This window comes from Manis pentadactyla, chromosome 1 (assembly GCF_030020395.1).
Source record: "Manis pentadactyla isolate mManPen7 chromosome 1, mManPen7.hap1, whole genome shotgun sequence".
In the NCBI taxonomy this organism is placed as follows: Eukaryota; Metazoa; Chordata; class Mammalia; order Pholidota; family Manidae; genus Manis; species Manis pentadactyla.
The window spans coordinates 168,985,226-169,000,899 of record NC_080019.1 but is presented as its reverse complement, the minus strand read 5'-3'; the positions used below and the strand labels follow the sequence as shown (position 1 = coordinate 169,000,899).

The 15,674-nt window shown below is 39.2% G+C and overlaps 1 protein-coding gene across 1 annotated transcript in view; it reads right to left on the bottom strand.

Annotated features, from left to right (window-relative positions):
* Positions 1-232: 232 nt before the first annotated feature.
* GTPBP8 (GTP binding protein 8 (putative)) overlaps positions 233-15,674 on the bottom strand; it is a 44,849-nt gene continuing 29,407 nt past the window's right edge. The window contains exon 6 of the mRNA XM_036929563.2: positions 233-715. Within this exon, the coding sequence (XP_036785458.1) occupies positions 604-715 (112 nt within the window). The 3' untranslated portion in view covers positions 233-603. The remainder of the gene's footprint in view (positions 716-15,674) is intronic.

Below are 15,674 nucleotides of genomic sequence, written 5' to 3'. Positions count from 1 at the left end.
CCACTGGAGGCCCTGGTACCTTTTTAGACACTCGCCAAATCAGGCACAGACGTGCTGGCAGCGGAGGAGGGATCTTACTGATCCATGCCCAGCTCTCAGGAGGTAACTGGCAAGAGAGAAGAAAGCAAAACAAGCAGCTGAATCCTCGTACACCTTAGAAAGCTGACTTGGAAATTTTGCCTCAGGGCTGTCAAAGAGTAGAAATAATGATTTCATTTTCTGCAAGGCCAGTTCTTGGGCATTTAGTCTTTAATGTAGGAAAAAAACACAGCCAATTATCTGATTATCAACTTTCTGTTTTTTTTAAATCTAGCCATTCCCAGGGTCAGGAGATTCTGCTCCTTGAAAATAAAACTGGTATGCCATTCCTGGCCAAAGTCAGGTCTTTAGGTCATGTGACTTTCCACTTCATGGGCCACGCCTTGAAATCCTGTGTATCTGCTTTGCCTGTGAAACGTTTCTTTGATTATCTGGATCTCCTCTGCCAGAGATAACTCGGTGTGTCTCCATTCTGTCTGAGCTTATGAAGCTAGGATTCCATTGGTGGGAGGTAATGTAGATTAGGTTTCCTCTGGCTTCTTAACTGCCGCCAGAAAGAGCAATTTAGAATGAGTAATCCGGTACAGCCTCTTGCTGCCCTCTGGTGGAAAACGCGGGTGTTGAACGAGCCATAATAGAGGACTGATGTCCTGAGCAAATATTTGGTAAGGTGCCCCTGCAAAGGTCCACAGGGAATAATTACACTTAAAGCTATTAAGTTAGACAAAAATATGAATCTAAGTATCATGACAGAAAGATATATTAAATGAAAGGAATTTGAAAGATTGCTCCAAAAGTCTGATTTCTCAGGAATGTTTTAATTCCACACCGCCTTTGTTTCTGAGAACTCATTTCTCGTTTTTGTCTCTAAACTTTCCTTCTTTTTCAACCATCATTTAGTGTTTCTTGAGATAATTAAAAGATTTTTATATGGGGTTATCTTTAAACCTGCATTTATTTGACTCAGGAAAATTATAATACAGTCCGGATTTTAAACTGCAATTTATACCTATACATTTAGATCAAAATCCAAACCAAAATTCACTTCAGGAATTCAAATGAAATATGTTAGTCTTATACTTTCGCAGAGTCCCTCAATGAAAGTAAGAAGCTGTCTCTTGAAGACTTTTGAATGAAAATTACACTTTGAAAGAAAATATATTTTTATTTTTAAAGCCCTAAAAATGCCAAAATTCTAAAAAATATATAGTCACGTAGATGTATGTATTTTTTTTAAATGGCTTTTATTTCTCTTTTTGCTTTGGCTAGAACTTCTGTACTGTGCTGAGTAGCAGTGGTAAAAATGGGCATCCTTGTCTTGTGATTTCTCTTAGTGGAAAAGCTTTCAGTCTTTCATCATTGAGTATATGTTAGCTGTGGGTTTTTCATATGTGGTTTTTATTATGTTGAAGTAGTTTCCTTCTATTCATAGTTTGTTGAGTGTTTTTTATTATTAGAGGGTGTTGAATATGTCAAATGTTTTTTTCTGCATCAATTAAAATCATCATATATTTTCTGCCTTTATTTCTGTTAATGTGATGTATTGTATTAATTGATTTTTGTATGTTAAATCAAGAAGTATGCATTTAAATTCAAATCTATGACAGGATATGTCTTAGAATCAAGGAAAATTTTTAGAGGCTTAATGTATAGGATATTAACACATTACTCATGTAAGCGTATAGCTGACCTGGCAAATGTGTTCCAGTAACTTCTAGAGTTATCAAAGTTTTTGAATTAAGAAACTCTTAATGTGAGGTTAGTACTTGGTTCTTATTGGAAGGTGTTTTTATTCACTATAAATTCATTCAGTAGTTATCCAACACGAATTTCTAAGCACCTGTGTGCCAGCAGGATGAAGGATATAAATCTCCTGCATGAAGGTGTTCACAGCACTGAGCATAGATGTCAAGGACAAGGCAGACTGTAACCAGTATCATAAGAGAGGTATAGATAAAGTGAGACAGAGATCAGAGACAGAAGAGATGAGTTTTAGCTTTTGGGGTAGGTGAAATGAGTCTAAGAATTAAAGGACAAATAGGATTTGGACATAAAATGATTCTACATGTCAGAAATTTAGAAATTCTTCTAAAGGAACAACTTTTTCCTAAGGAAAATAAATTATAGACAGAAAATAAATTATAAACAAAATAAATTATAAATGCATGGAAATGACTTTCACCCATTCAAGTGACTTTTGAAATGTGAGAATTAATTAACAATTCAAATAATGTCAATTATTGACTTCTGTCCTTTATATATGAGATTTCTGCTTTCCTCCTAAAATACTCTTTTCTCTCCTGAGCAAAAGCAATAAAACAAGAAGGAATAACCATTTAATCCTTTTCTATGTCCATTTCTTTTCCTTAAGTCACCAATGCTACTCATTTGATATTTATTGTGCACTTATTATATGCCAGATACTCTGCCAGGTACAAGAAAGCAATGGTTAATAAGCACACATGATCCTTTATTCTGAAAAAGATTTACTGAATAGAGATACCCAATTAAGCAATAGAATAAAACTCTTAATATGCAATAAGACAAGCTGTATACCACAGAGGTCAGAAACTGGCCTTCTGGCATAAGGCAGTCTGGGTACAAATCTGGGCTCCTTCGAATACTTGTCATGTGATCTTGGGCTAGCTACTTAACCTTTTTGCATTTTAATTTTTGAAAGAAGTTTCTGGTGTGTAGTGGCTTTCCTCCTTGTGGCTTATGATTTCACCTTGTGGCTTTGCCATCCTCTAGGGCTTCATCCTAACTGCTGAAGAGGGAAAGAGAGAGTGTGAAAGAAGCAGCTATTTCTTAAAAATCCTGGGCTGGAAATGCTATCCACTGGCTAGAACTCAGTCATATGGTCACCCTGAATTCAAGACTTGCTGGAAAGAATGCACCCAGGAATAAAAGAACATGAACCTTGCAGTGAGGCTTAAAGATGGCGGTGTGAGAGGTGAGACAGAAACCTCCTCCCCAAAGAACATACAATATTAAAATACAGCAAATACATCTAATTCTGAAAGAGCAACAGGAAAGGAGGCTGCAGCAGACTGCCTACACCTGGGGCAAACAGCAGACCTCAAGGAAAAGGGTAAAGTACCAAAGCCATGGTCCGGAGGGACCTAAGACCTTCCTCCACCATAGCTCACTGGAGGGAGGAAGAGAAATGGAGCAGATGCCTAGGATTGCTGAACACCCAGCCCTGGAGATCTACTCTGGGAGCATGGACCTACATTACATGGTGCTCTGGAGATTAGTGGGGTTGGAAAGCTAAGAAAGGCGGAATACTTGGAGAGACTGATATTCCAGCCACTTGTGGAAAACATATATCCACAACTGGCCATTCTGGGACAAAAGAAAGGCAGGCAGTCAGAGAGACTTCCTGACAGTGAGAGGGCTGCTAAAGTGGGAAGGACTGCACAGAGCTTGCTGCTCAAAAGAAAGGACAGGTGGACAAAATTTTCCAGGTGTACTCTGCCCTGCAGGTTGGGAACTTTCAGGAGCTTCAGGCACACCATTCCCTTGGCTGACTACACAGCTACGAGACCCCCACTGCGATACACAGCCTGCTGTGCCTTCCTCCCAGTGGGCAACAGCTTGCAAACCCGCTGCTCCCACCATTGCACCAGGCCAGCTAGAGGGCAGCCTTAACTATGGCAGCTACAAGCACAAACCATAGAGGCTTCTCCCTGCATGCAAGGCCCACTGGCCCTGGCAGTGGAGACAAACACTGCAGCCAGGAAGCAGGAAAGAGCTTTTTCCTTCCAACAGGCACCAGCACCGCATGCCTGCAACCCCTGACATTGCTGCAGAGGCTGAGCAGCTCCAGACAGTAGAGCTTCTGGGCACTAAAGGACATCACCTACAAATATGAAATGTCAAAGAAACCTTGTTCAACCAAAAATCCAACAAACACCAGAAAGAGGGCCAAGTGAAACTGAACTCATCCATCTTCCTGAAAGAGATTTCAAAGTAAAAATCACAAACATTTTCATGGAGCTACAGAGAAATATTCAAGAACTTAGGGAGGAATTAAAAAATGAGATACAAATGTTGAAGAATTCAGTATCTGAAATGAAACAGAATGGAAGGATTTAAAAGCAGATTAGATGAAATAGAGGAGACAGTAAGTGAAAAAGAAACTAGAGAACAGGAATGCAAAGAAGCTGAGGCATAGAGAGATAAAAGGATCTCTAGGAATGAAAGAATATTGAGAGAACTGTGTGGCCAATTCAAATGGAACAGTATTCATACTATAGGAGTACCAGAAGAAGAAGAGAGAAAAAGGGATAGAAAGTGTCATTGAGGAGGTAATTGCTGAAAACTTTCCCAATCTGGGGAATAAGATAGTCTCTCAGGCCACAGAGGTGCACAGATCTCCCTATACAAGGGACCCAAGGAAGACAACAGCAAGACATATAATAATTAAAATGGCAAAGATCAAGGATAGGGACAGAATATTGAAAGCAGCCAGAGAGACAAAAAAGATCACATACAAAGGAAAACCTATCAGGCTATCATCAGACTTCTCAACAGAAACCTTATAGACCAGAAGGGAGTGGCATGACATAATGAATGCAATGAAACAGAAGGGCCTAAAACCACAAATACTCTACTCAGCAAGATTACCATTTAAATTTGAAGAAGGGATTAAACAATTTTCAGAAAATCAAAAGCTGAGAGAATTTACCTCCCACAAACCACCTCTACAGTGTATTTTGAATGGACTGTTCTAGATGGAAGTGTTCCTAAGGCTCAATAGCAGTCATCAGAGGAAACAAAACCACAGTAAAGAAAGTAGACCAATTAATTACTAAGCAGATGCAAAATCAAATCAACTACCCCCAAAGTCAGTCAAGGGATAGACAAAGACTATCGATAATTACCCTAAATGTAAATGGTCTGAATGCACCAACCAAAAGACATAGAGTCAAGTGAATGGATAAAAAAACAAGACTCAGCTATATGCTGCCTATAAGAGACTCACTTAAAACCCAAAGACATACATAGACTAAAAGTGAAGGCATGGTAAAAGATATTTAATGCACTAATAGGGAGAAAAAAGCAGGAGTAGAAGTATTTGTATCAGACAAAATAGACTTCAAAACAAAGAAAGTCATAAGAGACAAAGAAGGGCATTATATAATGATAAAGGGGTTAGTCCAACAAGAGGATATAACCATTATAAATATCTATGCACCCAATATAGGAGGACCTATATATGTGAGACAGATACTAACAGAATTAAAGGGGGAAATAGAATGCAATACATTCATTTTAGGAGACTTCAACATACCACTCACTTCAAAGGACAGATCAACCAGACAAAATAAGTAAGGAGGCAGAGGCACTGAACAACATATTAGAACAGGTGGATATAACAGACATCTACAGAACACTCCACCCAAAAGCAGTAGGATACACATTCTTCTCAGGTGCATGTGGAACATTTTCAAGAATAGATCATATAGTAGGCCACAAAAAGAGCCTCAGTAAATTCAAAAAGACTGAAATTGTACCAAGGAGCTTCTCAGACCACAAAGGTATGAAACTAGAAATAAATTACAGAAAGAAAAAAAAAAAGCCCACAAACACATGGAGCCTTAACAACATGTTCCAAAATAATCAATGGATTATTGACTGAATAAAAACAGAGATCAAGCAATATATGGAGACAAATGACAACAATAACTAAACACAGCAAAATGTTTGGGATGCAGCGAAGGCTGTGCTAAAAGGGAAGTATATTACAACACAGGCTTAACTCAGGAAGAACAATCCTATATGAACAGTCTAAACTCACAATTAATGAAACTAGAAAAAGAAGAATAAATGAGGCCCAAAGTCAGTAGAAGGAGGGACATAATAAAAATTAGAGCAGAAATAAATAAAATTGAGAAGAGTAAAACAAAAGAAAGAATCAATGAAAGCAGGAGTGGTTCTTCAAGTAAGTAAACAAAATTGATAAACCCCTAGCCAGACTTACCAAGAAAAAGAGTCTACACACATAAACAGAATCAGAAATGAGAAAGGAAAAATCACTACAGACATCACAGAAATACAAAGAATTATTGGGGAATACTATGAAAAATTACATGCTAACAAACTGGATAACCTAGAAGAAATGGACAACTTTCTAGAAAAGTACAACCTTCCAAGGCTAACCCAGGAAAAAACAGAAAATCTGAACAGACCAATTCCCAGCAAGGAAACTGAGTTGGTAATCAAAAAACTACCTAAGAAAAAAAGCACTGGACTATATGGCTTCACCATAGAATTTTATCAAACATTTAGTGAGGACCTAAGACCCATCCTTCTTAAAGTTTTCAAAAAGTCCCAACTCATTCTATGAGGCCAGCATCACTCTAATACTAAAACCAGACAAAGATATCACAAAAAAAGCTGATTACAGACCAATATCCCTGATGAACATAGATGTAAAAATACTCAACTAAATATTAGTAAACAGAATTCAAAAATACATTAAAAAATACATCATCCATCATGACCAAGTAGGATTAATTCCAGGGATTCAAGGATGGCACAATATTCGAAAATCCATCAACATTATACACCACATCAACAAAAAGAAGGACAAAAACCACATGATCATCTCCATAGATGCTGAAAAAGCATTTGACAAAACTCAACATCCATTCATGATAAAAACTCTCAACAAAATGGGTATAGAGGGCAAGTACCTCAATATAATAAAGGTCATATATGACAAACCCACAGCCGACATCATACTTAACAGCGACAAGTTGAAAGCTTTTCCTTTAAGATCAGGAACACGACAAGGATGCCCACTCTCCCTACTTTTTATTCAATGTAGTTGTGGAGGTCCTAGTCATGCAAACAGACAACACAAAGAAATAAAAGGCATCCAGATTGGTAAGGAAGAAGTCAAACTGTCACTGTTTGCAGATGACATGATATTGTATACAACAAACCCTAAAGAATCCACTTCAAAACTACTAGAACTAATATCTGAATTCAGCAAAGTTGCAGGTTACAAAATTAATACACAGAAATCTGTTGCATTCCTATACACTAATGATGAACTAGCAGAAAAAGAAATCAGGATAACAATTTCATTCACAATTGCATCAAAAAGAATAAAATACCTAGGAATAAACCTAACCAAGAAAGTGAAAGAACTATACCCTGAAAACTACAAGAAACTCATGAGGGAAATTAAAGAAGATACCAATAAATGGGAATACATCCCATATTCATGGATAGGAAGAATTAGTATTTTCATGGCCATCTTGCTAAAGCAATCTGCACATTCAATGCAATTCCTATCAAAATATCAATGGCATTCTTCAACAAACTGGAACAAATAGTTCTAAAATTCATATGGAACCACAAAAGACCCTGAATAGCCAAAGCAATCCTGAGAAGGAAGAATAAAGCTGGGGGATTACACTCCCCAACTTCAAGCTCTACTAAAAAGCCACAGTAATCAAGACTATTTGGTACTGGCACAAGAACAGAACCATAGACCAATGGAACAGAGTAGAGAGCCCAGATATAAAACCAAGCATATATGGTCAATTAATATATGATAAAGGAACCATGGACATACAATGGGGAAATGACAGCCTCTTCAACAACTGGTATTGGCAAAACTGGACAGCTACATGCAAGAGAATGAAACTGGATTACTATTTAACCCCATACACAAGTAAACTCGAAAGGGATCAAAGACCTGAATGTAAGTCATGAAACCATAAAACTCTTAGAAGAAAACAGGCAAAAATGTCTTGAATATAAACATGAGCAACTTTTCCTGAATGCATCTCCTTGAGCAAGGAAAACAAAAGCAAAAATGAACAAATGGGACTACATCAAACTAAAAAGCTTCTGCAGAGCAAAGGATACCATCAGTAGAACAAAAAGTCATTCTACAGTATGGGAGAATATATTTGTAAATGATATATCTGACAGGGGGCTACCATCCAAAATATATAAAGAACTCACACACCTCAACACCCAAAAAGCAAATAACCCGATTAAAAAATGGGTGCAGGATATGAAGAGAAATTTCTCCAAAGAAGAAATTCAGATGACTGATGGACACATGAAAAGATGCTCCAGATCAGTAATCATCAAGGAAATGCAAATTAAAACCATAATGAGATATCACCTCGCACCAGTAAGGATGGCCAGCATCGAAAAGACTAAGAACAACAAATGCTGGTAAGGATGTGGTGAAAGGGGAAGCCTCTTACACTGCTGGTGGGAATGTTAGCTAGTTCAACCATTGTGGAAAGCAATATGGAGGTTCCTCAAAAAACTAAAAATAGAAATACCATTTGACCCAGGAATTCCACTCCTAGGAACTTACCCAAAGGAAACAAGATCTCAGATTCAAAAAGGCATATGCAGCCCTATGTTTATCATAGCACTATTTACAATAATGAAGATATGGAGGCAACCTAAGTGTCCATCAGTAGATGAATGGATAAAGATGTGGTACATGTACACGATGGAATACTGTTCAGTCATAAGAGGAAAAGAGATCCTACCATTTGCAACAACATGGATGGAGCTAGAGGGTATTATGCTCAGTGAAATAAGCCAGGTGGAGAAAGACAAGTACCATATGATTTCCCCCATTTGTGGAGTATAACAACAAAGCAAAACTGAAGGAACAACACAGCAGCATACTCACAGACTCCAAGAGGGACTAGCAGTTACCAAAGGGGAGGGATGGGGAAGAGTGGGTGGGGAGGGAGGGAGAATGGGATTGAGGGGTATTATGATTGGCACACATGGTGTGGGGGGGGCGGTCCTGGGGAAGACAGTGTAGCACAGAGAAGGCAATTAGTGACTCTGTGGTATCTTACTACACCGATGGACAGTGACTGCAATGGGGTATGGGGGGATCTTGATAATATGGGTGAATGTAACCACAATGGTTTTCATGTGAAACCTTCATAAGAGTGTATATCAGTGATACCTTAATAAGAAAATAAAACATAATAAATAAAAAGTGAAAATAAAAAGAGACTAGGACACAGACACACAAACTGATGGACAAACATGTGAGGATACAAATTGAGAAGGCAGCTGTCTGCAAGTCAAGGACAGGCCTCAGGAGAAACCAGCCCTACTGACACTTTGATCTTGGATTCCAGCCTCTGGAACTGTGAGACAATAAACTTCTGTTGCTTAAGCCACCTGCCATCCTCCACCCCGCCCCCAAAAATGTTCATGGACCTTGGTGAACAGCTAGCATGGACCATGGAGAGCTAGAAATCTTTGACACAAGCTTTGTAAGCCACATTAAGAACTTTAGACTTTATCATGGACTTAATATGCCATTGACAGCAAAGGAGTAAATTGATTGTATTTTTCATTTTAGAAAAGTCATTCTATCAGAATCAAAGAGAATGGCTTGGATGATTGATTGGACAACTGGGTAGACAGAAATCTTATGCAGTGAGACAAAGGAAGATGTGCAAGTTTTCAGGGAGGAGGGTGAGAGGTGAGTTCAATTTGGGACAGGTTGAGTATGAGGTGCTCTGGCATCATCAGGTGAAGGGGCAGGTAAATGTTCTAGTTATCTACTCTGAAGTCTAAAGCTCAGGAAAGAAATCTGAGCCAGAGAAAGAGATTTGTCAGTTTTCAATTTATGAGTGTAGCCATGGGAGTACGTAGAGAACCCTAATATACAAGGAATGGGCAGAAGAAGAGCAACTGGCAAAGGAGACTGAGCGGGAGCATCTGAGAGAGAAGGAAAAGCAGCAAAATGTCTGCCACCCCAAGATGATAGTTCAAAGAGGCAGTGCTCAACAGTGTCAAAGCAAGACATTGGATTTCATGAAACAGAGTCTGTGAGCAACTGTTTTGGTGTCCTCTTCTCTGTGCCCAAGAGGCTGAGCTCTGTGGACTTTATCACTTGGGCTCTCTTACCCTCCGACCTCCACTTGGGTTTGGCCAATGTGAGGCAACAGCAGATGACAAAGCAGATAAAGCGGGCAAGATTCCCTTCCTGCTTTGGTGTCTGGTCTCTGGATGCAGGTGCATCCCACCTCCCTTCAGTTCCCACCAGGTGTCCTCTTCTCCCTGGTTCCAGTCCTCACTATTCTAGTTCCTTCTGTCTCCTCAGCCCTAGGAATGATAACAGCTTCTCATTGTCCCTGCTCTCTGAGTGTGTCACCATCATATGTCTGTGGCCTATATTTCTGTAAGTAACCCCTTCTTTTGAACCATCTGCGATGGATTCCGCTTCCTGCTGGAACACTGTAAAAAAGTTAGAAACCCAACTGCAGTGGGTTGAAGATTGAGTAGGTGGTGAAGAGGGAGTTGAAGGAGTTTAGCTGTGGAATTAATCTCTCTCTCCTTTCCCTGTGGGTCAAGGTCAGCCCTGAAGCTATAAGAAATAAGTGATTCTTTTAGGACCACTACAGCAGCTTTCTGATTCTCTGACTTGAACTAAGATAAAGATTTGAGCTCATCATTTTTTGTAGGCACTCCTGTGAAAGAGAAGGAAAGGAAAATAGGACAGCAAATAGAAAAACCCTGAAACGGAGGGAGGAATGCATTCTTTCCAAGATAGAAGAGACTTGTTTATGTTAGATGCTGATGGGAAAGGGCCAGTACAGAAGATTATACTGGGGATGTTTGAGAATAGGGGATTCATTTATTGCCTGATATGTATCAGAAGGCAGAAGGATTTAGCACACAGAACACAGTTGAAGTGGTTCACATTAGGTGAGGGGAGGATTGCCTTATCTATTTGTCAACTGGAAACAAGAAGACAGCCTACTCCAAGATTCTCAGCTTTTCCCAAGTCAAACAAGATGATTCCTATGCAAAGTCTCAGGTCCTTATCAATCAGTGCTAACTTTCTCATGTATGACTTTTGAGTCTGTGAATTCAATTTAAGTTGGAATTCTGCAACCAACAGAATTAAATTTGGGGTCAAGGTCACCCTTGCATCTGTTAGAAATAAGTGATTCTGTTCGGGTCATCACAGAAGCTCCCTGATCTCGTCATGTTTTATAGGCAACCAGTGCACTGAGCAGCATTATTGCCACCATAATGGTCATCTGGTCCCCTTAGGGCTTTAGATGGCATTTCATCACAATTATCGCCAGGTGATTAAACATGAAGCTACAGCATAGCATCGATTTCTCATATTCCATTTCCTCCTGGTAAGGAGATCACTACTGTGTTCAAAGCTAAGGACATGGCCAAACCACCCTCATTAAAAAAAATTTTTTTATTAAGGTATTATTGATATACACTCTTATGAAGGTTCCACATGAAAAAAACAATGTGGTCACTACATTTACTCATATCATCAAGTCCCCACCCATACCTCAATGCAGTCACTGTCTATCAGTGTAGTAAGATGCCACAGATTCACTATTTGCCTTCTCTGTGCTACACTGTTTTCCCCATGATCCCTCACACCATATGTACTAAACATAATACCCCTCAATCCCCTTCTCCCTCCCTCCCCACCCGCCCTCCTACACCCCTCCCCTTTGGTAACTGCTAGTCCCTTCTTGGAATCTGTGAGTCTGCTGCTGTGTTGTTCCTTCAGTTTTGCTTTGTTGTTATACTCCACAAATGGGGGAAATCATATGGTACTTGTCTTTCTCCACCTGGCTTATTTCACTGAGCATAATACCCTCTAGCTCCATCCATGTTGTTGCAAATGGTAGGATCTCTTTTCCTCTTATGACTGAACAGTATTCCATCGTGTACATGTACCACATCTTTATCCATTCATCTACTGATGGACACTTAGGTTGCCTCCATATCTTCATTATTGTAAATAGTGCTATGATAAACATAGGGCTGCATATGCCTTTTTGAATCTGAGATCTTGTTTCCTTTGGGTAAGTTCCTAGGAGTGGAATTCCTGGGTCAAATGGTATTTCTATTTTTAGTTTTTTGAGGAACCTCCATATTGCTTTCCACAATGGTTGAACTAGCTAACATTCCCACCAGCAGTGTAAGAGGCTTCCCCTTTCACCACATCCTTACCAGCATTTGTTGTTCTTAGTCTTTTCGATGCTGGCCATCCTTACTGGTGCGAGGTGATATCTCATTGTGGTTTTAATTTGCATTTCCTTGATGATTACTGATCTGGAGCATCTTTTCATGTGTCCATCGGTCATCTGAATTTCTTCTTTGGAGAATTATCTCTTCATATCCTGCACCCATTTTTTAATCGGGTTATTTGTTTTTTGGGTGTTGAGGCATGTGAGTTCTTTATATATTTTGGATGCTAACCCCTTGTCAGATATGTCATTTACAGATATATTCTCCCATACTGTAGGATGCCTTTTTGTTGTTGATGGTGTCCTTTGCTCTGCAGAAGCTTTTTAGTTTGATGTAGTCCCATTTGTTCATTTTTGCTTTTGTTTCCCTTGCTTGAGGAGATGTGTTCAGGAAAAAGTTGCTCATGTTTATATTCAAGACATTTTTGCCTATGTTTTCTTCTAAGAGTTTTATGGTTTCATGATTTACATTCAGGTCTTGGATCCATTTCGAGTTTGCTTTTGTGTATGGGGTTAAATAGTAATCCAGTTTCATTCTCTTGCATGTAGCTTCCAGTTTTGCCAACACCATTGTTGAAGAGGCTGTCATTTTCCCATTATGTCCATGGCTCCTTTATCATATATTAATTGACCATATATGCTTGGTTTTATATCTGGGCTCTCTACTCTGTTCCATTGGTCTATGGTTCTGTTCTTGTGCCAGTACCAAATAGTCTTGATTACTGTGGCTTTGTAGTAGAGCTTGAAGTTGGGGAGCATAATCCCCCCAGCTTTGTTCATCCTTCTCAGGATTGCTTTGGCTATTCGGGGTCTTTTGTGGTTCCATATGAATTTTAGAACTATTTGCTCTAATTCATTGAAGAATGCTATTGGTATTTTGATAGGAATTGCATTGAATCTGTAGATTACTTTAGGCAGGATGGCCATTTTGACAATATTAATTCTTCCTATCCATGAGCACGGGATGTGTTTCCATTTATTGGTATCTTCTTCAATTTCTCTCATGAATGCCTTGTAGTTTTCAGAGTATAGGTCTTTCACTCCTTGGTTAGGTCAAAACAACCTCATTTTGAGAGCCTGTTTCCTGGGACTCCTTCTCAATTCAAGTATCATATCAGTCAGAGTCCACTGGTGAAACAGAATCAGTTACATATTCCACCGAGAGAATTCACTATAATGAATCGGTTAACTAGGTGTTTAAGAGCTGAGAACACACTTGCAACCCTGAGGTAACACAGAAATAACTGCTGAAAGCAATTACAGCCCCTGGATCTGGGGACACAAGGAGAAGATTTGGAGTCATCAGAATTAAGACGTTTTGAGAAAGGGATCTGTAGAATTGGGACCGAGATCATTGAGGAGAGAACACCATCCAGGTACCACCAGTACCTCTGAGAGGGCAACCAGTTCTGTGTGTCAAAATGAGTCAGGGCCAAGAACCAACTGCTATGACCTGGGATGAAGAGCAGTTTCCAGGCAATATTGTTGGGGAAAGGGAGCAAAGAGGAAGGAACAAGTCCCCTTTCTTCACCTCCTGCCTTCCAACCTCCCTTTAGTGGTTTATATTTCTATAATGGGCAAACACATGGTTGTGCAGAGTCCTAGCCACAACATCACAAAGTATAGAAGGATGGGATTGAAGTTGAGTGACCAGAGCTGGATGGGCCTAAAAGTATGTCTCTGAATACATTGGTGCACACATGTAAGTGTGCATGCACATACACACAAGCACACATCCTAAGATTTTAGGTCACACTATTTTGGCATTAAAAAAATATATTTTTTCTCATTACAATAGCAACACATATTTCTTTCCTTTAAATAGAAAATACAAACAAGCTCACAGAAGAAAAAAATACCCATAGTACTGCTGGAAAGATAATCATTGTTAACTTCTTTATTTAGACCCCTTCAGACCTTTTTCTCAATGCATGTATGTATTTTTTCCCATGGAATCACATTATACAGTTTCTACAATTTAAAAAAACAACTTAGTGTATCATCAAGAATGGCTCACATAAACACATATTTATTTATTTATAGCAGTGGGTTCCAAATTCTCCCTAGGAAGTGTCTGATGCGCCACCTCCAGGGACCAGGGCAGGAGGCATTAATGGGAGGATCCTGCATTCTACCATATACTCGTAACCACTGCAATTCTGCTTTTGTTTTATGTATTTGATTTCTGCATAAGATTTTGTGAGTGGGGTGGGGGAAAAATTCCACTGCCACAATATTAGAAAACAACTGTTTCATTATATAAATATAGTATAGTTTTCCATTTTTATGATTAAAAAAACAAAAGAAACCTAAACTTTTGTCCAAAGCTCCAGTAACATGGGTCATCATGCTTTTCACTCTTGGTCTCTTTGACAGTGCTTGAAAATTATTTTAATCTGAATTTCTTGGAGTACTGATGAGATGGACAAGGTTTTATGTATTTATTTAATGATCATTTGTGTCTGTGGTAGTCTTTCTCTGCAGACTTGAAATTCATAAAGCATGGTCCTAAAATCTTATTTTCTCTCTAATGTACAAAACCCATGACTCTTGCATGTCTCTTGCTCAAGGAAGCTCTGCTTTCCAATATCCACTGCTCCCCCAGAATCCCATCTCTCTGCCCTTCACGCCTGGTAATGACAGCAAAACCTCCTCCACTGACCACTCAGATGCTCTCATCCAGGGGCTACTCCCACTCTAAACATGTCCATATCTGAAGTCTCATTATTTTTGCCCTGAATCAGAGTAAAGGCTTTTTGGGTTTTAAGTCAGCCTCTCTAGCTTGATCCCATCTGTTTGTCTCGTCTGGGACCTAGTATGGTACCTGGCAAACAGCTGATGCTCAAAAACTATTGAATAAATGTGTGTTGCTCCATCAGTACTCCTCTCTTCATCTCTTTAGCACGTACAGCTTCTCTAACTCTTTTGGCTCTTTCCCCTTAGTCCATACTTGTGAGAAAATCAATCCTATCTGTAATGGTCAGGTTTATGTATCAGTTTGGCTAGGCTCTATCCCCAGTTATTCAATCAAACATTAGTTTAGGAGTTGTTGTGAAGGTATTCTGTAAATGGAATTATAAGCCACAATCAGTTGACTCTATGTAAAAGAGATTATCCTGAGTAATCTGGGTAAGCCTGATCCAATTAGTTTTAAAAGTCTTAAAACCAGAACTGAGGTTTTCCTGAAGACAGGAAGTAAAAATTCCACCTGTAGACTGCAGCTTCAGCTCCTGCCTGCAAGTTGTCAGCCTGCTCTTCCTTGACCTACCCTATCCAACCCCCACAACTGTGTAAGATAATTTCTTTCAATAAGTCACTTAATATACATATCCTATTGGTTCTGAGTGACTGGTGGAACCCTGACTATACATTATCCTTAAAATCAGAACAAAACAATCTTTCTTGATCCTACCTCTCTGTTACCACATAAACTGTCTTCCTTTCTTATCTGAGCCTCTAAAAACATCCTATATTCACCATCTCTACTTCCTTTGCAATCACCCTTTGAGCTATACACCCATTTATTCAACTGGTGAGTTAGACAGCCTATGGGCAATCTCAAACTCAGTACATCAAAAGTTATCTCATTATCCAGGCCACTTACTTAAA